We start from the raw sequence: 24056 nt of genomic DNA on the forward strand, positions 1-24056 counted from the left end.
CACGTAACCTATCTACGTGACTTTACCGAAAGACGCAAAGAATATGAATTCCTGCAGTCACGAAAGCTTTAAGTCAACAACATCTTTGTCATCGTCAGGAGTTGCACATATAGAAGTAGTTGATTTTTTTTAATGCCCAGTTGCGTTTGTGTCCTGCTGCGATCGCGTGGAACAAGACGTTTGGAACTCTCAGCGAAGCAGTGCACCACTTTGTGTTAATGGCCTTGGAATTTAGTGGTACGGAACTACCGAAGGAGACCTTTATTTTACAGACATTCTTCATCCACACGAGGCCACGCTCTTTGTATATACATATACCCTGAAAACAAGTGTTATACGGGAAGTCAATCCAACAGATATATATATTTTTAATTCCGAGCTGATGTTTTTGTTTGTGCGTTGCTCATCGGGGCCTGCTAAGACTCAAGGACCCGGTCTGAAGACTGACGAGGCGATCCACCCTATCCCTGCGATGGATGCATGCAACAGGGTCTGTAATGGCTTCCATTTGGCGTTTAGCAACGCGTGGATTACACTTGATTTAAAATCGATTGCTCTGCTTCCCCACAAAACACCGTAAAATCACGTGCTCGAGGGTCCCTTGCATTTCCACGCACACGCCGATTATCATTCTCGTATGCAGCTCTTCCGGCCACAAGATGCGCTCCCATCCAACTTATTGAATCGCGGGGGGTGAAGTCGTTTCCGCGTGTTTGTAAGGATTGATAACGACCACCCGAATCGATTCTCGCAGGCACCTCACACGCAAAAAACCATCTGAATCGATGGAGCGCTAAATCGCTGCTGCCGGGGGCACCTATTGGCCGACTCGCCTGCTAGGTCCAAAAATTGTGGGGGGCACATGCCCCCCAAACCCCAGCTATCTGCGTTCCCATGCCACCTGCTGCCCGCACAATGCAGCCTGTGCTCCCTTTCATTGTTGCGTTCTCACCGTTGTGCTTGTGTGTCAAGCGTGACGGAGATTGGTTGTGGCTTATGAATGGGCCTGGTGGAGGGAAAATTTGCAGACAGGGGGGGGGGCTCGGGGGGGGGGGGGGGGCTCGGGCTTGGTGGTTGCGGGGCCATCGAGACGGGTCAGCGGGAGCGGCCGGACACGTACGCGAGCACCCGGCTGAGCGCGCGCAGGCGGTCGTGCAGCGACGTCATGGCGAGCACCTTGAGCTGCGCCTGCCCGTCCAGCGGCAGCACGGCGAGGAGCCACCAGCACCAGGCGGGGCCGTCGACGCTCGCCTGTGGCGCGGAGGGAGTGAGCGGACGCGGACGTTAGTTCGGTGACCGGCGTGGTGTGGGGAGAAACCGCCCCAAACCCCACTCCCGCCTTACTTGATCCCCCGCGGTGACGCCCCAGAAAAAAATATAAAAAGTCGACAGCTGGCGACGCCCCCCCCACGCAGTCGAATTGATGTATGGCAGGAAGCGCTCGTAACATTACATAACGGGCAAACTTTATAATTCGTAAAGTTTATGGAGGTGTGAGTCGCCAGATTTGGCAGGCGCCAGTTTTTTGTTGTTGCACACTCTTGGCTCGCTGCTGCGTACGCTCGGTAAGGAGAGAGATCACAGCCCCTTTGTCAACTCCGCTGCTGGATGGAGGCCCACCCACTCAGTCACGCGGCTTGTTTGGCCGTACTTGAATCACGCCGGTCGGTGCCGGTTGGTGAGGGGCCAGCAACACGGAGGGGGAGCAGGAGCCAGGATATCACAAATTACTTTGATGTTGGCCATAGCCGGGAATCAAACTCGGGTTGCCTGACGGATTCAGAGCGCATTGCGCTAACCCCTCGCCGCATACACTTTGGTACTGTCTTTCTAATTTGTTACGCATATGTATTTTATTCGTTGAATGTTGCTTATCTTGCCCGGGTGGTTCAGTGGTTAGCGCGCTTGGCTCGCAATGTGACGTTTTGGAAGTTCAAATCCCGGTCAAGGCACCGGGCAAATCGCCGGCAAAGATAAAACGAGAAACATTTTGTGAGAAGGCAACGGTCGGCTACTTTATGGACTGTGGATGGATTTCCACTGCCATGGGAATGTGGAATGTGCACCACTGACTCGGACTTTAAACACGGCCTTCGCCCTTTCTTTCCCAAACACGAGACCGCTTTGGGTTGCTTTCTTATTTAACGCTCGCGCACGCACATTCACGTGCGTGTGTGTGTGTGCACACACACACACACGCACGTGTGTGGAGCGGTGGTGCAGCGGTTAGCGCACAGTGCCATGAACCTCGTGATCAGGGTTCGATTTCGGCTCGCAGTGGCGAATAGGCCGGTAACTGGTGCGGGTGTGTAAACATCAGCGGTCATCGTTCAAGGGAGACAAAGGCATCTGGGCGTGGCACTTGTTACCCACCCGGCTCTTATGCATGTGTGTTGAACTTCTTTCGCGCCGTACGTAGCCAACCGTGCCTTATCGGAGGAGCGAATAATAGGTGCTCGCTAACAGCATCTGTCCCAAGAGCCTGTTAATGCTCTAGGAGGTGGGGGATCTCGTGCGCACGTGGGAAATCTCCACTGGCCAAGCGGACCGAGCGACGCTCCTGTCCCGAGCGGACGGCGGAGGAGTGCCGTGGCTGAGCGCCGGCCGCCGGGACGCCGTTGGCTCTTGGCCGCACGGAACGATCTTTCGGGGTGATTCATTGAAACCGCACGATGATGTAACGTGTTCCCAGTTGGCATCGAGATAACGTGTTTATCAGTGCCAGCAAACGTGCTGAGTGGCGGGCTGAGTAGTGGGGCGGAGGTGGTGTGAGCGGTGAGACATGGCTAGAGGGGGATGAGCGGTGGCGCGAGTGGTGGGGCGAGTGGTGGAACACGTCGCCGGGTGAGCGTATGGACGAGCGGTGAGGCGAGTGGCACGGCGGGCCTCCGCTCGGCCCTCACCTGCAGGTCGGCCTCCTTGGTGGGCAGCGTGCCGAAGTGCAGCAGCACTTGGCTGCGTAGGCGGCTGCGCAGGGAGCCGAACCATGCGGCCGCCTGCACGTACACCTCCTCGTGCAGCGCCTGCAGCTCCGCGTACGCTTCCTCCTCCTCCACCTGCGCCCGAGACATGGGTCGGCCGTTAGCCGCGCCGGCCACGAGCTCCCCCACCGCGTAGCGCCGGCTGGCGTTGCCCCACGGCGATGAGCGGCGTCAACGCGACCGCCATTGCTGCCGCTTCGCCCCGTGGCGGCGATTAATTCACCTCTGGTTTGACGGTGAAAAATGGACGGTCACGCCCAGGGCTTAATATGTCGACTAAAAATATTCTCGCGGGTCGCTGACAAACTGGGGTAAGCGGCGCGCGCGCGCGAAGAGGAAGGCGCGTCCATAGAGCGATAGGAACGCTGGGTGCTGTGAGCCGGGTGCGGCGGCATGCGGCGGCGTTGCCAGCTCCTTCAAGCAGAAAGTATCCTGTGGGGGCGTCAAGGAGGATTCACCAACCCTCGCTGGACTACGCTGCCCGGCACGCGCCGCCACGGCGTAGGTGGCCGGTGGACTAAGCGGCCGCAGCCATCGCGAGGGCTATGCTTCGGCGTGATGATGTCGGGCGTGGAAAGATTTCTCTGTCCGCGACACGAAGGGACCCGGCGGGAGTTAAACTCCCGCTTTGGAGCGTCGGCAGCGCAAGCTTCTTTGATCGATGTCACCCATCGTAGAGGCCGCGTCATCACTCAGAGTCGCCGCCGCCGCCGCCAAACAAAGAAGATGGGATTCGTTTATGCGTAGCAAAGGCGTGCGTTTGGTTCTGTTTGTAACTTCGTAATCTGCGTTAATTATGTAATTTCATCTCGGGATTAGTTTTCTCGTCTGACCATGTGTGTGGTGAAGGGGCAGGGGGGGGGGGTGCAGACCAGCCTAGAGCCAAGACTTCTTACTCTCTCCTCCCATGACAGCCCCCACCGCCCCAAACCCATGAACCCACCTCTCTCACCTCCCTCTTATCCCCCCACCCTCTCGAGCCATCGTTGACAGTCGTGGCATGGCCCTAGCATCTCCATAGCCCCCCCCCACACCCGGCAGGCGCAGGTGCAGTTGTGATTCACAGCCTCACAGAGCTTTGCAATTAGTGGGCTGCAGCCACTCGTGAAATCCATGAAAAGCACAAAACAATAGCAACTACATCTGCGTCTGATGGTGCCCCCCCCCCCCCCCCACTAACCACCTGCTGCCAGTTCATGGCGACGGTTTTAGGGCCCGGCGGTGGTTTATGGGTAGGCGACGTTTTAAAAGCAGCCGGAAGGGCTCAATGCGGGAGGGTTTTTTAAAATGTGGATTTGAGCTCGAATGGGCTCAGAAGCCATCATCTGTTTACGGTCCCAAGACAGCGGTGGAGTATGTAACCATGGGACAACCCTCTGCTGATGTCCCGCAAAGTGGCGCTAAATGTTATCGACCGCAGAGGGATGCAGTCCGGTGGCGACGTCACGTGACATGCAAGGAACGCTGGGAGGAACCGATCCTTTGCTCACGATCGCACCATTTGCTGCCTGTGAACCACCTGTTGCCTGCGTGCATCGCTGCTATTATCATTGCTGTTGTTACAACTCTGAATCGAGCCCACACGCACTTGCGTGCCCGATGTTGCATTTCTCCGTCCGGGTCTCCCGGCGCTCACCTTGACGTCCTCCAGGTACTCGATGTTGGCCGTGTTGTAGCCGTCGCGATGGCTTCGCTGCACGACGCGGAACCGCCGCTCGCCCACCGTGTACACCACCGAGCGCCCGTCCGGCATGAGCTGCGCGCTCTGGACGCCCAGCATGCAGCCAAACTCGGCGAAGCTGCAACCGCAATGCGGGATACAGAGAACCGGGGATCAGGGGGACACGGGGAGGCGAGACACCCGATCTCTGCGCAAAGCTTACTTTTGGAAAATAATAACACTCATGAATTATGAACGTGATGGCAACGATGTGATTAGCACGGTTGGCTACGCGCGTCACGAAGTTCGACACGCGCACATTTAGGTGACGACAACAACGGCGATGACGACTATAGCAATGGCTATGATGACAGAGACGGTGGCAACAATTTGTCGACGACGTTGCCGGCGACCCAGCACCGGTGACGGCCGCGCCTCAGCCGCCAACGCGCAACTCACCCGCTGGCGTTGCCCAGGCACATGCCGAATCGCCGCGTGCCGGTCTCGAGGCAGCGCCGCACCATGAGGCGGTAGCGCGGCTCGAAGACGTGCAGCGGACAGGGCAGCGACGGGAACGCCACGGTGCACACGAACACCGGCACATCCTGCGTGAGGCTGCGTCACCGCACCACACCACCCGGTTAGTATCGGACGAGGTCGCGGTGCAGCCCTGCGCTGTTTGCTGGTGCGTGTCTCCGTGCTGGCGGAAAAGGGCCTTCACCAGAGGGAGCTCTGGAGGGTGTTTTTGGGTCTACTCTTCCACGCCGAACGGACGTTGTCGTCTTGGAAAGAGGTGGGAGTTGCCACGTTTTACCCCACCGCAGGCAAACTGGCCTCAACGGAGACCAACTGTGGTGTTGCTCATTTATGCGGCCGGGTGGACGGAGGCACCAAAGGCGAATTAAAAAATCTCGGAGGCAGCGTTTCGGCTGCCGCGCCGGGAGGTGGCGTCGGACCGGGTTAGTCTGCATAAAGCGGAAATAATCGATTGCTCGTGCGCAGGGTTCTACGCATGTGGATCACGCACCAGACGATCGATTCTCATCGTGTTGTTACGCGCACGAGGAAGCACAATGGAATATTTAACGTCTCGTACAGACTCCTACGTAGAGAGGTGCCCAAGTCGTGAATCGAACCTTTTTTTCCGCCACTACGCTCCTGCCACCCGTCCATCCAATCTCATCGTAAGCTCAAGATAACAAAGACAAAGATCCCCTGTATAGCTTTCAACAGACCGTCGGATCAAAGGCTGTTAGCGAGCACCTATGAAGGCCGGCACGGCACACGAGGATGTGGGTGGCCAGCACCACACCCGGTATAACACATCAACAACAACCGCCATTCGCCACTAAGTGGCAGTGACGCCACACTTGTGCCAGGCTATGTACACGTTGAGGCCACGTGAAATGTCGACCGCCCACTGGCAGGAGGTCACGGGGCAGACCCAGGTGCCAAGGGTCGACTGACTGAGATGACCGAGATGACTGGCTGATGCACCACCTGTGCCCCCAACTGTGCCAACTGGCTGCACTTTAGCCACCCGGCGCTCCGCTCGTTGTTGTGAGCTTCGCTCCTCCCCCCTCCGTTGTTGTTGGAAGGTGACCGCCTCCAACTGCCCAGTAGCGTCCTTCACGAGCCTCCTCCACAGAGGCCGTTCTTGACACCACTGGTACCAGTCATTGGCAAGTCCACTCAGCTCCACATCCTGCTGTACCACATCACTCCATCTCTTCTCTAGCCCGTGCCGTGCCCGTTTAGCCCCCTCGATCCGGCTGAACAAAAGCTGTTAAGGCATACGGTGGCTGGGCATGCAGGCTACATGACCCAGCCAACGCAGCTTTGCCTGCCGGAGGACCTCATCGATGGGATTTTTTCCAGATCTTTCAAGAATATGTAACTCCTCACACAATCCAGCCTGGTTAAACCCAAGATAGATTGTAGGCAGGCCAGCCTAAATGTTTCTAACCGGCAAATATGTTCCATAAGGGGGGTCCACGTTTCGCAAGCGTAGAGAAGGGAGGGAATGACTGTGGCCGAGAAGACCTGAAGCTTCATGCAGGGCAACAGACCAGGTAGCTTTTCTCGTTTGCAACTTTCATCAACTAGCTGAGACCATGCCACTGGGTTTGAATGGGGTCCTGGGTGTACACCGACCACCGGAGTGGAAGAATGGCAGGCGCATTTTACAGATGACAAGTCGATGGTCAGTGGGCAGATCAGCTCCACGGTAGGTCCTGGTGTCAAGGACATGGGCCTGCATCCGCTGTTCTGCACTATGTAGTCCAGCAGATGTTATTGCTTGGACCCGGCATGCATCCATGATGTTGTGTGGATACGCCGATGCCGTGTGGGTAATTACAAGCCCATGGGCTGCACAAAAATTTTGCAGCCTCCTGCTGTAGTTATTGAGCTGATCTGGCCCATGCTTTCCAATCACTCCAGACCAGGTGCCAGTATCATGACCAACTCGGGCATTGAAGTCACCCAACAGGATGACTCTATCCCGAGGAGCCACTTTAGCTAGCACCTGTGACACGAGGTCATAGAAGGCCTCGGACTCATTGGCCTTGCCTGCATCCCTCCACGGATGTTCATCTTCGGTGGGGGCATAAGTAACCACGACCACCACTCCTCGCCTATGGTTGATGGGAAGGCGAGCTCAAAGTAGCCTGGGGCTTCCAGCTTCCCACACCTCACTGCCACGCTTCCATGCCCCCTTCATTCTTATGTTCAAAAGAAGAGCCACTCCCTGTTGTTTGGCAGTTTCCGACCCCGAGTAGAGGACTGTCTTTCCCTCATGGTGGCAAGAGCTAGAGCTGGTCCACCAGACCTCCTGAATACCACAGAGATCCAGGCGGTACCGATCCAGCTCCTGACAGAGGAGTGGCAGCCTCTCCTCCGCAGTGAGCGTTCGAACATTCCACGTGGCCATCCGAAGTGGCTTTTTGTTGTTTCTGGAGGAGCCCCGAGGGTAAGGATTCAGTCTCCTGGCTCCGCCAAATGGGGCTTGGCCAGGAGACGTCATAGACGCCTGTCCCCCAGAGGCCTCCGGCACAAGCTTAATACGTTTATTGCATCGTAGTTTAGTGGTAGTTTATTGAAGGTGGAGGAGTTACCAGCCCCTCGCATCCGTCCAGAGCCCCCATTTGGCTGTTGTGGTGGTTACAAACGCCATGAAGGGAAAAGCCAATCTAAATTGGCCCTCCCCCCACGGCACTGCCCACCACAGCGTTGCCGTGCGGCACACACACACACATCACTTTACATAATGGCTGGCAAGTTAGTTATATAACTATCTGGCAAAAATTGTTACGAGGTCTCATTTGCGCGTTGCAAAACCCCAATGTGACGAATGATTCTGTGATGAGAGCTGTTACGCCGAGGGTGATGGCACAAGCTTTCATAAGGGGGTGTTATACAATGTGTCACAAGGGCAGGTTTTCATAACAGTGACATAATACACACAGCAATGGCAGCCACCCAGAGTGGTTGTTAACGGTGGTGGGGAGCGATAGCGTGGCCTCACAACGAGCAACGCAAAGAGCAACGCAGTGCTCTTGCCTGGGGCGAGTAAGGAATGATTGTTACGTGGCTGAGACAAACACGGACTTACAAAGAGACCCATAGTCCTGCATTGAGACCCATAGACCTGCAAAGAGTCCCACGGACTTACATAGAGACCTTATAAAGATTATGATGACGAACATGGAGAGTGCCAGGGTGGAGCCTTCGAGGTGGTTCGAAGTGGTGAGCCTGGATGTGAAGGAAATGTGGAGTGGACGTGCGGATGATGGCCACTGGGCAGGAACGAACAGAGAAAAGCCGAGTGGGGAGGCGGATGCCACACGAGGGACGACGGTCACGCCTGGAGGAGGAGGAGGAGCGGGAGGTGCGTGGAGGTCGTGACCTCACCTGGACATCTCGGCGATCTCGTCGAGGTGGGCGCTGCGTCGCTCGGCGAGCGCCTCGGCCATGTAGCGAGCGGCGAGCTCCTCGAGCAGGTGGGAAGCGCTGTAGCGCTGCAGCGCCAGGTACTGTGCACACACAGACACACACACAGACACGCGCGCGTGAGCGTCACGTACACCAACCTGCGAGTCACAAACCAGGATCGCAAGTGCAGTGAGATGACGCTCCTCAGCCCGGTTACCGATTACTGCAGTAAAAAAGTTCCAACCATTTTTAATCCACCAGCGGATCGAAGGCCTCCCAACACGAATCCACGGCCAGCGGATGTAGGGCGGCGACACAGAGGGACGAGGGGGACGAGGTAGGCAGGGCATGACGTCACGCGGGGTGGGGGCGGTGCACACCTGTGCGAGCGTCTCCTTGCAGAGCGGGCAGCGTGGGTTGTGGTCGAGGCAGCGCTCCAGGCAGCGCAGGCAGAACGAGTGGCCGCACGGGGTCGTCACCGGCTCGTACAGCAGCCTGCGGCGCGACGAGCGGGACGGGGGGCCGGGCAAGAAAGGTCGGGGGTTAATAGATGTAGCGGTCGGCGACACGTCGCGTCGATACACCCCAGCGCCGCCAACGGTTGTCGCGGCCGATAGAACAGTTGATGCGATAGCCGTCACCACGACCGGTCAAGAGAACAGTTGGTACAGCAGCAGCCACCGCGGCGGCCGACGTAACAGCTGCCGAAATGGCCGCATACGGCCACAGCCACCGCGACGGTCGGTACAGCAGCCATGGCGCCCGCTGTCGCAACGTGCCGTGGCAACAGGCGTCACGACAGCGTCCAGGGCATACGCGCCACGGCATATGGGTACGCGTATCCGCGCCGCAACGCAGCTTGCGTCGCCGCGTGCGCCTGTGCGGTCAACTAATTACTCAACGGGCATCGTCCAAAGCGATCATCGCCCACACCCCCTGAATCCGAAAACCTGGCAGGACCCTCCTGCTAACGATGTGGACCATTTACGAGTTCCCCCTCTGCGTCCGTCCCATTTACAGTCCTGGTTTACGCGGTGATGGTTAGGCGGCGGTCGTGGTTACGCACCTCATGCACAGCGAGCACTCCATGTCCGTGGGGTCGATGAGAGCCGGGGGGACTGCGCTGAGCGCCGGCGACGTTCCCCACTCGCTCGCCGAGTCTGCCGGGAACAAGAGCGAACGCGTCAAAGGTCGCCCGTGTGCCGCCGCAAGCGGTCGTGGCGCAGGGCGCCAACCACCGCGCCGTCGCAGCCCACCAGCACGCGGCACGCGTGTACCCGGTGCCGACATGACGCCGACCCTCCCCCGCTACACGCCTTCCCTCCAGTTAAAGTCGCACGGCAGCCCAGCACCCACCCACGGCCACCGGGGGGGGGGGGGGGGGGGGGGCTAAGCGGCTTGAACCGCAGCGGCGGTCGGCATGTTGCCGATTTTCCAGCGTCCCTCTCGCTCCCAATTAAATTGTAGGGCGCGGGAAAATAGTGGCTGCGATCCAACGCGTTGCCGTGTGCCGGGGTTGGTGGATGGCGTAGAGATTCGCGAGACTCGAAAACTGTGCCGGGTTGACGTGGTCAGTAGATGGCAGTAGAGCAAAAGTGGGTTCGTAAACTCCATCAGGTCATGCTACTTCACCAAGCCCAGTACTCATTTGGACATCGCTCACTACTGATGTTAGCCAGAGGGCTGGGTTAAAGGCACGGTGGCACTGAGCGCTGCACCACCACTCAACCCCCAAATACACGACGCCATGCAACTTGCTTGAAATGAAATCATCGTTTTAATCCCGCCGCTCACCACATCGCTTCATCAGCTTCCTGGGCCTGCCGAGCGACAGGAGAGACCTCCCAGTTCCGTCCTCCTCCTCTGGTCCCTCCTCTTCCTCCTCCACCGAGCATTTCCGCTTGAGCCTCTTCTGAAGAGGCACCTCGTCAACCAGGCTCGCTCGCCCGTCGTCCACCTTTTCCTCCTCTTCCTCCGAGCAGCCAGCTCCATCCTGCACGGGCAGAGGAAGGGAAGGACGCAAGCTATGGTCAGCTGATGCAGCCTGTGCAGGGCCCGGGGCAAATCACGGAGTGTGGGCTTCGCTACGCCTTCAAACTAAACCGGAAGTATTACGTCTGACAACGTGACGTCAAAATGCGCCCCCCCCCCCAAAGCGCGGGGCCCGGGACGGTCGCCCCGATCTGCCGTGTACCCTCGGGACGGCTCTAACCGAGGGGGTGCGGGCAGCCCGGGTGGGTGGTGGGGGGGGTGCTCAGACTGGGCAGCTTGGAGTGGGCAGCATAGACGTGGATTGCTTGGGGGTCAGCGGTGGCTTGGAGGGTGGTGGGAGGTGATTTTTGAGGTGGGGGCAGGGGGGCAACTTGATAGGGGATGACTCGGGGTGAGAGGGCAATGGCTTGGATGTGGTGATTCAGATGGGGGCGGCTTGAATAGGTGGTTGAATAGGTGGCAACTCGGGTGGTGTGCGTGTGACTTGGATGGGAGGGCAGGGGGGCAGCTTGGAGTGGTGGGGCGAGGAGGGGTGGGGGGCAGCTTGGAGGGGCATGGCAGTCTGAGAGCAGCGCTGCACTCTTACCTCTTTCTCTGGCGCTGCTTTGCCGAGTGTCAGCTCCCCGCTGCTGCTGCTGGTGCTGGCCGTGGTGGTGCCGGTGGTGGTGCCGGTGGTGGTGCCGCTGGCGATGGGCGGCCGACCCAGCTCTCTCTGGAGGAAGTCGAGGGGGCTGCGCTGCAGCGCCGGGGACAGTAGCTCCGCCAGCAGCTGCACGGCGACACGCGGCGCGCGCGGTCAGAGAGAGGGCACGGGGCCAGCGGGGGGAGTGGCTTCCTGAGCAGGGGTGGGGTTAGTAGAGAAGTGGGCGGGGTTAGTAGAGAAGTGGGCGGGGTTAGTAGAGAAGTGGGCGGGGTTAGTAGAGAAGTGGGCGGGGTTAGTAGAGAAGCGGGCGGGGTTAGTAGAGAAGCGGACGGGGTTAGTAGAGAAGTGGGCGGGGTTAGTAGAGAAGTGGGCGGGGTTAGTAGAGAAGTGGGCGGGGTTAGTGGAGAAGTGGGCGGGGTTAATGGAGAAGTGGGCGGGGTTAGTGGAGAAGTGGGCGGGGTTGGTGGAGAAGTGGGCGGGGTTAGTAGAGAAGTGGGCGGGGTTAGTAGAGAAGTGGGCGGGGTTAGTAGAGAAGTGGGCGGGGTTAGTAGAGAAGTGGGCGGGGTTAGTAGAGAAGTGGGCGGGGTTAGTAGAGAAGTGGGCGGGGTTAGTAGAGAAGTGGGCGGGGTTAGAAGAGAAGTGGGCAGGGCTTGCAAGCAGTGGGCGGGGCTTGCAAGCAGTGGGCATGGCCGGCGTCAGAGAGGCCGATGATGATGATGTCAAGCATTTGACGCTTATGGCGGGACCCCGGGGTCCCATAAGCCCCCGGTTCTCGCATAAACTGCGTTGCGGCGTCATGTTATGTCTGTTGAAGGCGAACGACACGGCGAACTATTCCTCTCGACGAGCTCTACACGATGCGCTTGGACGACATGACAGGTGGGTCGCGGCGTTTATGTGCGCGGTGGGACAGATTCGCCAAAGTCAATTCATTACGATTTTGACTTCCGTGTTTTTCGGGACCCCGGGGTCCCGCCATCAGGTTCGTTGCGAGGTTGTTGTTAATTGTGCTCGTGCACCACTGACTAATGCAGCAGCAGCAGCGTCACAAAATTATTTGGTATTTCATCTTATTCACGTTCTGTTCCGTTTTGTCTTGTTCTCATTGAGGTATTCCCGATGGGGTGTTTTTTTAACTTAACGCATGTGAATATAGTCCCATCGCCGATTATACATTCGAACATCTGGAGGTGTCACGCTGAGATGTGGGAGCTTTTGTCGTGAATTGTGCGACATTAATAGCGAGTATTTAAACATCTGTGGGGAGCGGTGGCGCAGCGCTTGGCGCGCTGCACTGCCAAAACCCGGCGACCCGGTCGTGGGCTTTCCCTCGGTCGACTCAGTATAAAGTTAAGTGCCTGGTGCGGTGTGACAACATCAGCAGTGGGGAGAAATGGTGGCCGGGCGTGGAGATGGCCACCCACCCCCTCGTGTTTCCGTGGCGGCCTTAACAGGCGCTCGCTAACAGCACTTGCTCCAACAGTCTGGGCAGAACGTTCCGGCATGTCAGTAGTACCTTGTCCACGCAGGCCTTCACTTCCACGCAGTTGGGCCTCAGCGCCAGGCAGTGCAGGAAGGCAGTGAGGGCATCCTCGCGCAGGCCCACCGCCTCCTGGCTGTGGCCCTTCGTAAGGAAGCCCTGGAGGAAGGGATGGGGGTGGGGGGGGCAGCCATGGTGGCACACACACACACGTCTCTTGTTAGGATTGTGCAAACAACCTGCAGAGCCCCCGTGGGGGTCCGGGCACCCCCAGAATTTGGCCAGCACACGTACAACCACAGTCAACACACAGAAGACATGTATCCCCTGGATAACCTTCCCAGACCTTTGAGTCAAGTGGTATTGGCAAGCACCTATTAAGGCTGGCACGGCACCATGACTGGCCACCGTTGTCTCCCCAGTGCATGTACACTGCACCGGGTGCTTATGTAAGGCTAGGGGGGAGGCCCAGGACAAGCTACTCGCCACTGATATTAGCAAACCACTACGCCACCGCTCCCCACAGACGCGCAGACACAGAGGGCACACAAAGTCATTCAAGACACACTAGGAGAACCCCCCCCCCTCCCCAGGTTTCCACGTTGGACATGAATCTCCGCGTGTGCCGCAGTCGCCACCGCCGTGCCACCGCCGTGCCCCCGCTTTCTTCAACGTTTACAAACGAGTCATCGATGTACGCTGCATTCCACGAGAGCGTTTTGATGTCGGGTCGTGCCACACGCTCCGCCAGCCCCCCCACTTCCCCCTCCCAGCCGCGCCCCCCCCCCCTCACTCCTCATCCCCCCAAATCTGGCCACACTGCACGCGTCCTAACCTTGCCGTGAGAGAACGAGTCGGAAACTAGGTTCGCTGTTCGGTGTCGCTACAGTACGCGGTGCGCCGTTGGCACGGTTCGCTGTGCGGTGTTTGCCCCCCCCCCCGGCCCCCCTCCAGCCTCCTACCCCACACTGGCACCACTCGGCTCACCTGGTGCCACGTGGGCTCCAGCCGACACACGTTCTCCGCGTCGAGCAGGGCGGCCTCCCAGTGGCCCGTGGCGGCGTGGCACCGCGCCCGCACGCACAACAGCGCCGAGTCGCCGGGAGCTGCACGGCACCACACGGACACAACACGGACACCACGCGGACACCACCAGCAGAGACGCACCGGTGAGACAACGCGACGCCGATCCCTCTAGTGGACAGCTTCGTTGCAGCAGCCGGAGAAAGTCCGGAACGCTGCTCCGCAAATTATTAATGGCCCCCAGCCAACGCTTTTACCTCACCTCATTGCGTCCTAAACCCGTTCAAAGATTATGAAAGGAATATGGGGCACGTTAATATAGGATTATTTACGTAGAGGTGTACCTTGCACTCGAGTGGTCGTGCCTTAGGCTGATAGCCCCTGCTACGCACACAGCCCGTGCAGTGGTTGTCAGGCGACGCGTCGGGAGGGGAAATTAAGCCCTGGCTCTTGTCACTGTACGACCGAGACAGGCCGTGGCCGTGCCGAGCCAGCCCAACGTGGCTTAAAGATATGCCAGGTTGTTTTTTCCACTGCACCAGGACCCACGCCAGCCTTGATATGATGCTCCGTCACTGAGTGTGTCCAACCCCCACTGATAAACAGCAGTGATCCTCAATTACTTAATGTAAGAGATTAATTATATATATATAATACAATAGATTCGATTATGAAGGAGATAAATAGAGACCCAGGTCTGTTTTGAGAAAGCGACTTTCAGAATGTAAATATGTCTGTGGCACTTTGTTCACACCGAACGTAGCAAACTGTGATAATCGTTAAAGCAAAGTCAAAGTGGCTCTCTGCTCAACGGATAATTTATGCATTGGTGGTCGTCTCCTGTTGACAAGCCCAGAGTCAGTGGTGTAAATTCCCGATTCCTATGGTAAGGGCGTGTCAATCCATCGGACAATCTGTTTACTTGGTCACAAAGTGGTGCCAATTTTATATGGCACAGGAGAGAGGGATGATGGGCTGAGGCACCCCCTGCCCCCCCCCACACCCCATCACAAGCAGGATGTCAACTCACGGCCTTCTGATTGCGGGCCGTTCGCTCGACCTGCGGAAACACCTGGCCGGATCGTGATCAATTGGGGCGAGTTATAATCGAATAAAGATTACTCGGTCTCAATCTAGACCCTAAACAACAACAAAAACCCCAACACCTGAATTTAATCTGAACATTTGACGGAGGAGCAAAAGCAGGAACGTTATGGAGAACGCGAATAATACATGTGTGTGATTTAATCAACATGCGTTATTCACGTAATTATTGCTGCCCAGTACCTTAAGAAAGTAAACGTCCTGCAGCAGCGAGTGATTAATGGCCATTCTAGGCTTCGGGTACTGATTATAATGTATTTAGTTTTTACGCACAGGCCTTTGTTAATCCACTGCTAGATGAAGGTTGTCTGCAAGCCGTGCCGTTAAAACGAGTACCACCTTGTTGGGACGTCCACAATGGGTTTAGCCTATGGCCACACTCGGCCCCGCCATACGAATGTTGAATTTTCACCACCAAATGTCTCAATTATAATTTTGAACGCAAGGATATTTTATTTGTAACACTGACGCTGTTGTTGCTGCTCTTGTTGCTCCTGAAGTCCGCGATAATTACAAAAACGCGGGTGAGAATTTTACGGGAAATATTTAAAAAGTTTGTCAGATTTCCAGGGTGGCGAGCGGCGGCGAACAGGAGCCTCGCTGTGTGCGCTCGTGACGGCATTGCACGGTGGCGCGACACCGCCGCACAACAACCACCGCCACCACCGCCGCATCATGCCAATCGGTTTATTTGGAGGAGGGCAGTGGGGAAGGAGGAAGAAGGATGGGATCCCGAGTCGTTCTCTCAAGGTAAATGGTGCAACAGCGATGGAAGTCGCGCTTATGTAATTATGCGCCTTACATAATAACGCATTTTCATCAACTCGCCTTTATATTGCCTTTCTCGGGTTGAGGCAAAGTCTTTATGCCCCCCCCCCCTCCCACGCGAAGTCTGCCAGCTGCTGTTTTATTGTGAGCGAGGGGTGGCGCGGCAGTTTTGAAGACGGTGCTCAGTAAAAAATTGCATCGGGTGAGATGCTGGCTGTCGGTGTGAAGCCTCGTCACCATAAAGGTCGCCCTCCCCCCTCTCCCCCACCGTGAGCCACCGCCGTTGTCGCGATGCCTGCACCGCGCTCGGCGCCGGACGAGGGCTCGCCACGGGATTTACGCCGCTGCGGGAGGTTAGAGGCACAGCCCTGCAAATGCTCGCTCGCGCCCTTGCACACACGGGGAGATCTGTGCAGAGCCCCTGGATGGACTCGCGAGGGTACGTTGGCCCACTCTTCCACGCCCGTCTTGGAAGACGCGGTAGTAATACCCATCATCGTAATAAGCGGTAATGGATCACATCTACAAAGCGACTTTCTACGAGGAGCTCACAGAGCTGTACGTTGCCAAAATACATGGTGAAAGGGAGGGAAAAAAATCCAAGTATTGTGGCTTGTTTCGAGAACCCAACAATGACCCCACCGTACATGAGTCGAGTTAACGGAGACAAGTTTGAAATCACGACAGCCCGCCGGGAGCGCTGCCGTGAGGGAGACTGCATCACCGTGCCCCGCCCGAGTCGATAATTATCAAACAAAGTCGAGGCATCCCCGGACTGTCCTGAGCCAGTGCTCGACATTTCACATTCCCATGGCAGGGTCAGGCGAGCCATGGGGATGCTCGAGTGTTGGGTTCCTCACGCCCTTTGCCGATCCACTCTCGTTGGCTTTTTTCGAGAAATGACAGGGGCAAACAGAATCTCCGTGATTTATTATAAACGCCGGCGAAGCGTGGCGAAATGCGCTGTTCTTGGAACTGACGCCGAGAGGCGGGGAGAGGAACGAGCGAGGGATCTGGGAACCCCTCCCCCGTTCCTGGGCGCCAAGCGCAGTGGGCGGGGGGGTCAAGTGGGTGGGGGGGTCGGGCGTGGGGAGGCGGGGTGGGGGGGGCAGGTGGGGCGGGGCGGGGGGGCAGGCGGGGCGGGGCGGGGGGCAAGCGGGGCGGGGGGGCAGGTGGGGGGAGGGGAAGGGGGGACAGGCGGGGGAGGCAGGGCGGGGCGGGGGACAGGCGGGCGGGGCGGAGGGGAGGCGGTGGTGGTGGTGGTGAGGTTGGAAGAGAGGGGGTCATGCAAGTGGCAGGCGAGTTTGACAGCACACGTGTGCGCCCGGTTGCATAATGGCCTACTTACTGGAACGTCACTTGATTGTCTGTAATCGCTTTGTTGAAGGTCGGGGGTGGGTGGCCGGGGGGGTAGCGCAGCCCGCCCTGGCATTCGCGACCGGGGCTGTTTCCATGCAAAGTGCTGATGTCGCGAACCGGGGGGGGCGGGGGCTCGTGGGCACGTCGCCAAACAACAGCTCGATGTACGGAATCGCGCTCAACGAACGCGGCCGTTGAACTGCGATACATAACGCCCCTGGATTTATGCTGCCGTTGACGGTGGTGATTGAACGATTGATGATTTACACGAAATAAATAATGATATATTTCAGTCCCTTTGTCTTTTGTTATAATGTGCAGCTGCTGCCGGTATCATCCGCCCACGTCTATATACCGAGCCACCCGCCTTCATGAACCCTCAGTGAGCAGGATGGTGAAGTATAGTCACATGACGCCACCCAACCCACCCACAACCGGCACGCCCTCGGGGTCTCTATTTAACGGTCATGTTCAATTCTTATTCATGCAGAACCCGTGTAATCTTAATAGTGAGCGAGAGGGTTCGCGATCATCCTCGTCACACGCATCTGTCGATCATCCACTGCTGGATGAAAGCCTCGCCCGTGCCCCTTATCGGTCCGGGCGGCTGTCGTCTGCCCCATGCGTTGGAGCATAGAAGAGAAGTCCCGTGACACAGCACAACAACAACGTGACACAGCACAACAACGTGACACAGCACAACATCGTGACACAGCACAACAACGGGTGTTGCTGCTTTCCGCTGGTGACGGCCAAAGTCGCCCATCATCCCCGAGCTCGCAGTCAATAAACAACGGCTCACTTGCCCATTGTCTCAATTCCAGACGAGCGCGACTGAGTGATGTTGTGAATTGTAATGATGCGTGTTTATGGAAGGGGCATTGAGAGAGAGAGAGAGGTGAAACTTGACACAATTGTCGAGGAGTCGATGCACTTAACCTAAATATCAGATCACGGTCGTCTGTAATGAAGAGAGTCGGGGAGAGAAGCGGGCAGCGGAGTTCGCCTGCAGCATCACCATCATCACGATTTGAAGCTTTCGTGGACTGCAAGGATTCATATTCTTAGGTTTTTTTTGGTAAAGTCACGTAGGTAAAAAATAAAAATTAATAAAAGTAAAATAAAAATATTTTTTAGTAAAATAAAAATATTAATAAAAGTAAAATAAAAATATTTTTATTTTATTAATTTTAATTTTTTACCTACGTGACTTTACCGAAAAAAACCTAAGAATACCATCATCACGGTCAAGACGATGACCTTGGCCCAAAGTTGGTTGTCCGGTTCCGACAATAAAAGTTGTTGCGCCCGTCGGAACCGTTCAACAAACGGTTGCTTCAACATCAATCCACGTTCGCTCAACGTCGCAAGTTGTTCTGGTATCGCAAGGGGGGAGGGGTTGATTTCATGACAGCCATGCCAGTTCTTGAGGTTAACATTACCGCGTGTGTGTGTGTACGTGTCTTACGTGTGGCGTAGCGCAGCGGTCAGGGCACTGCGCTACGAAACCCGACTTCGATTCCTGTCCACGGCTAACGCCGGTGGCGTTTGATGGCTGAACCGATCCTAAGCGCCCCCCCCCCCCTTTCAAGCAGCACTCACCAGCGTGGTGAAGTATGGTCAAACACCCCCCCCCCCCCACATACCGCAGTGGATTGATGAAGTACTCTACGTTTTACGAGATTAGTTTTTTTGAATGTGTATTATTGTTAATACTGTCTGTGTGTGTACATGTGCAGTGGCGTGTGTATACTTTGTCTGTGTTTGTACATGTGTCGGGGCGTGTGTATACTCTGTTTGTACATGTGCAGGGGCGTGTGTATACTTTGTCTGTGTGTGTACATGTGTAGGGCGTGTGTATACTGTGTGTGTACATGTGTAGAGGTGTAATTGTGTATGGGCACGGATGGCTAACAAACACAAGGGGCGTGGTCAGGGCCGTACACAGAGGAGGTGCTCACACCGACGTCCGCACCTGCATCCCCCACGGGCCCCTCCCGGGGGCCGAGTGCTATAAAAGGTGGTGAGCCGGAGGGCTCGAGGTCGAGTATTAGCTTAAACCAGCGAAGAGCGAAGACCAGCTAGAATAGGCCCCGGAGCTCCCCTGGCTTGCTGTCCTTGTCAGGGCCAACCAGGGCAAGCCGGTGGCGTGGCCCCGAGAGCCCAGACGGACGTTCTTATAAGAGCCGGTCTGGAGACTCAGGGTGCCGGGATCCCAGCTTGACCAGGGCTGGGATAGGTAGCCTCCCCTAGCTCCGTAGTGGAGGACTCGGGCGTAGGTTAGTGGGGTTAGATGTTGCGTCTCCCTGTTAGACGAGTGAAGGGGACGATACCCCTCTAAGTGCTGTGTGTACCCGTTACTGTGCACAAGTTGGTGTTAATAAATAAGTGTGCCTCCGACTCCGTCGTCAAAGCCTCCTGAATAGTTACTACACATGTGTGAGGAGGTGGGGAGCGGCAGTGCAGCGGTCAGCGCACTACAAAACGAACCCAGCGATCCGAGTTCAATTCCCTCTCACGACCAACACCCATTACGATGATCTGAACAGGTTCTGGTGTAGACATCGCCACTAGGGAGACAAAGGCGGTCGGGCGTGGTTCCGGCACACACCACCCCCGCCGTGTGCCGTGCCGGCCTTCATTAGGCGCGACTCCCCAAACAGCACTTGCCCCCCCCACCAAGAGAGCCTTGTGAGGCTATCTGGGGGATCTTTGCCCGTGGTGGTGGTGGTGGGGGCGCACGCGGGGCGCTTACGTAAGACGCGCTGGCCGCGCCGAGTTCACCAGAGGACGCGTGGAGACCTCAGCCGAACCCGCGCCGCAGCGGCGCTAGCGCGTACACACATCACGCCATCGCCTCCATCGCTACCATCATCACCTCCATCGCCATCAACACCATCATCATCATCATCACCACCATCATCATCACCACTATCATCATCGCCACCACCGCCATCATCGCCACCATCATCACCATCACCACCGCCATCACCACCATCGCCACCACCACCATCATCACCACCGCCACAACCACCATCATCATCATCGATACCTGTCGCAGTGATGGTGGCCTTAAGAGGTGCTCGCTAATGTGCACTTGCCGGCAGCAGTCTGTAAAGGACGATACGGGGTGGGGAATGTTTTGTTGGTGATGGCGACATACGGTGGTGGTGGTGGTGGTAGTCACACGCAGGTTGTGTCGGCGTGCTGTGTACCTTGTGGCAGGCGTCATGCGGTACGCAAACTATGGCACACACACCACCACCACCAATAGCCGGGGTGATGGTGAGGCTGTGCGCAAACGATGGTGCGATGTTGTGCAGCAGTGAATATATATTCTGGATAGGTGATAACGTGGATGTGATACTGGCCGATGTACGTGTGTGGCTGTGTTACACCACACTACCCACCCCATCACAATTCCCTCTCGAGATCTGCTTTGAAAAAAATCATCATCGTCTTGTATAACTGAACTGATGTATCCCTCGCGTAACGCGCGCGCAAGAACCAGTCAATGCTGAGCAACGTGCAGGGGTGGACAACACCGCAGTCACCGAAACCAGTCCCAAAGAGACCCCCTCGACAGAGAAGCACCCCCCCCCCCCCTTTCAATACACCCCAAACCCGAAAACAAGGTCGGAGCGCTCAGTGCCGCGGTTACGCAAGGAGGGGGAGGAGGAGGAGGAAGGCGACTCGGTGAGGAGCAGTCGAGATTAAAATAACTCGGCCCCTTACACAACGCGACCGGACACCCCCCCCACACACACGCAGCTCCTCCCCGCCTGCCCGAGCCCCCACGCCCAGCCATTGTGCTGCAGCCTCACGCGGCCTCGCCAGAACCACGTGGCCCGCTAATTAATTGGCGAGAGTCAATTACTCGCGCCGGACAATAAGGCAACGTGGTGACGGGCGCGCGGGGAGCGGTGGCGCAGGGGTTAGCGCACTGCGCTACAAACCCGGCCACTCGAGTTCGATTCCCCCACCCCCCCTGATGACCAATAAGAGCAGCAAATATCTGAACCGGTCCGCATCGCCTAGGTCGATTCAGCCGTGAACACGAGTTCCCGGTGCGAGGTGTCAACATCAGCGCGAGGCAGATAAAGGCGACCCGGCGTAGTGCTGGCCACCCGTGACCTCGTGCGCCGTACCGGCCTTGGTAGGTGCTCGCTAACAGTACTTGCCCTAACGGTCTGTGAAAGGCTATACGGGGGGTCTTTGTACGAGTTGGCTGGCTGGAGGCAAAACGAGGTGTTGGTGGATGATGTAGACGCGTCTCTGTCGAGATTTGTGTAGATTTTGTGGAAGCCGCAGTAGTATTGGGGATGGCAGTACAGAAAGTCGGTTAGAGGACTCGACATTGACCCCCAAACCCACCACTCTTATACCCAGATTCCAATCCGGAAACCAAAAGCGAAACTATGATTACATAAATGGCACAACAACAAAACAACCCAAATTGCTCAATGAGAATGTGTACGTTGTGTGTGGTCGTGGGGATGCATCGTGGTCGTGTCCCTGTTACCCCTACGGGAGGGAGCGTCAGATGGATCCCTCTGTGCGGTTTGATGGTGCATCTGCCGGTCATCTCCGTCGGTCAACCCCATCGCATCTGGGCACCGAGGTGCACCTAGCCTGGCACAAGCGCCGTGGGGACGTCACCACGGCGCTTAGTGGCGGTTGAGGGTGTGTGGTTGTGTAAGTGTCCAAGCTGCGTATGTGACGTGTGGTTGTGCAATTGTTGTTTGAGAATGTGGTTGTGTAAGTAGAAATGCGTGTGATTGTCCAATTTTCATTTATGTATAAGTGCGGTTGTGTAAGTGTGATTGTATAAGTGTGTGAGTGTGGTTGTGTAAGTATGTTTGTGTAAGTATGTGTGCTTGTGTAAGTTTGTGTGTGGTTATGTGTGAGTATAGTTGTGTATGAGTGTGGTTGTGTACGAGTCTAGTTGTGCGGGTGTGTTAGTGTGGTTGTATAAGTGTGAGTGTGGTTGCGTGTGGTTGTGTGTGGTGTACTAGCCATCCACCCCCTCGTGTGCCGTTCTTTTGCCTTCACAGGTGCTCGCTAACAGCACTTGCCCCAACAGTCTGTTCAGGCTACACTGTAGGCAAACGATCGTTGTCTTTGTTGTACGAGTTGTGTCTATGTCTGAGTGTGCGGTTGTATAAGTGTATGTACGGGAGTGCATGATTGTGTCAGTTGTGTGTATGTGCGAGTGGGATTATGTGGGTCTTTGTGTGTGTGCCAGTGTGTGCACGTGTTCACGGGACAAACGACACGCCTATTATGTCCCTATCGCACGCTTATTCCCACCCCAATTAGCTCCCTGGTGTTTTAAGGCCACCTTAAAATGGGTTGCCCTAATTACAGTATACCTTTGGCAAGTTACGCAACTCTAAGTAGACGTTTTCTGAGAGGGAAAGCCACCTAGCCACCCCAAGATGTTTCACGCAAACACCCCACTGCTAACAGCTCATGTCCCATGGGCTGACTCCACACTCACTCCACCATCGACTTTCTGACTCAAACCAAACACTCGCTCATTCAACCACTCAACTCACTCATCATATTACCCATTCGCTCACTCAACGCTCAACCACTCACTCATCCACCACACTCACGTTGTCACACCACGTTATCGCCCACACAATCTCATTGAGTCACTCACCTTGTCACTTTCTCACCAACCCATCCACTCACCAACTCACGAATTCACTCCCTCTAGCACTGACCTAGTTTTCATATCAACTCATCCAGCCACCAAACTCACTCGCCCAACTTCTTACCCACCCACCTATCCATCCACTCTCACTCAACCCACCCATCCATCCACTCACCCACACCATATCACTCAGCCACACACTCACGCCGCACCACCAACCCCACAGCCACCGCTCACTCCCTTACCCAATTCCATCGCCGCCTGGCACTTTGCGAGCGCGAGCATCACACGACCCTCTTGAAGGAGCTCCAGGGCCTCGTGTCTCATGCGGGCCGCTTCGCTCTCCCGAGGGAACCACTTGAGCAGGAGTTTGCAGGCCACGATGTTGGGACGGTGCTCCCTGACGTCCAGCAGCTGGAAGGGCCGGCGGCACGCGGCGCACTCGCCGCTCGGCTCCTGCTCCAGGCAGCGGCGGCAGAACGCGTGGCCGCACGTGGCGCTCACGGGCTCGCTGAGCATCCCCCGGCAGAGGGGACACGAAAGGGGGTTTCCCGGACCCCACCTGACCCCGCTCTGGACTTTGGGAGTAGCGGCCGGGACACCGACCCCTTCTTCGGCCGAACCGGAGCCTCGCGGTGCGCGCTCGGCTCCCGCGGGGTCATCATCCGCGCGCTGCTGCTGATGATGCTGCTGCTGATGATGCTGCTGCTGCTCTTGCTGTTGGTTGGGAAGGAGACGTTCCTGTTGCTGCTGCTGCTGCTGAAGCTGGAGAAGGTGCTGTTGCTGCTGGCGATGAAGCAGATGTTGCTGGTGGTGAAGATGAGCGGGCTGAGCGTGCTGCTGCTGCGGGATGGTCGCGGGTTCCGACCCCGCACCGGGAGACACCGAGGACATCCCCTTGCCGGACCCCGTTGCCGAGGGGTCGGCTACGGGAACTTCCTCCCCGAGCCTCGGCAAAGATAGCGCGCACAGCGCCGCGGCCGCGCCCGCGCTGCTGTGCGTGGGCAGCCACGGCTCGGAGCCCTCTCCGCTGGACAAGGCGGGGAACATGCCGGAGTCCCCTTGTCTCCTCCTCCTCCTCTGTGCTCGAAGTCGCCGCGTTCCCCGCTCTCGTGCCGCCGGTAGCCTCGGCGGAGCAGGCGCCGTCTGTGTGCGAGCCGCGTGCGGAGGAGGTTCAAGCGGCGGGTTTCGGTGTTCAAGCGGCAGGGAGCCGAGCGCGGGCGACTATTAGAGGCACGCACCTCCCCGTGGCTCCACCCCCTCGGGCTCCCTCCCACCCTGCTCCCTCCCATCCCCATCTCCACCCTCCTCCTCCCACCACACAACCACTCGCCACGCCTGTGAGTAACCCCCCCGCCCCACCGTCACCCTCCCCACCCATGTCAGCCCCTCCCCTACACCCCTCGCTGAGTTCTCTCAAGCGCCCGGTGACACTGACGACCCCCCACCCCCCG

General features: G+C 57.2%; 1 protein-coding gene across 1 annotated transcript; it reads right to left on the reverse strand.

Moving 5' to 3' along the window:
• Positions 1-1379: 1379 nt before the first annotated feature.
• On the reverse strand, positions 1380-23788 carry LOC133343054 (LON peptidase N-terminal domain and RING finger protein 1-like). Its single transcript, XM_061552513.1, is given in 12 exon segments — positions 1380-2882; positions 2885-3056; positions 4618-4780; positions 5101-5256; positions 8554-8675; positions 8955-9069; positions 9641-9734; positions 10369-10567; positions 11153-11335; positions 12726-12848; positions 13677-13795; positions 22848-23788. Coding segments are annotated over 12 exon segments (2418 nt in total). The 5' UTR covers positions 23653-23788; the 3' UTR covers positions 1380-2715.
• Between the last annotated feature and the right edge of the window lie 268 nt (positions 23789-24056).

This window comes from Lethenteron reissneri, chromosome 16 (assembly GCF_015708825.2).
Source record: "Lethenteron reissneri isolate LAM-NWPU_2019-01 chromosome 16, ASM1570882v1, whole genome shotgun sequence".
NCBI classification, from domain to species: Eukaryota; Metazoa; Chordata; class Hyperoartia; order Petromyzontiformes; family Petromyzontidae; genus Lethenteron; species Lethenteron reissneri.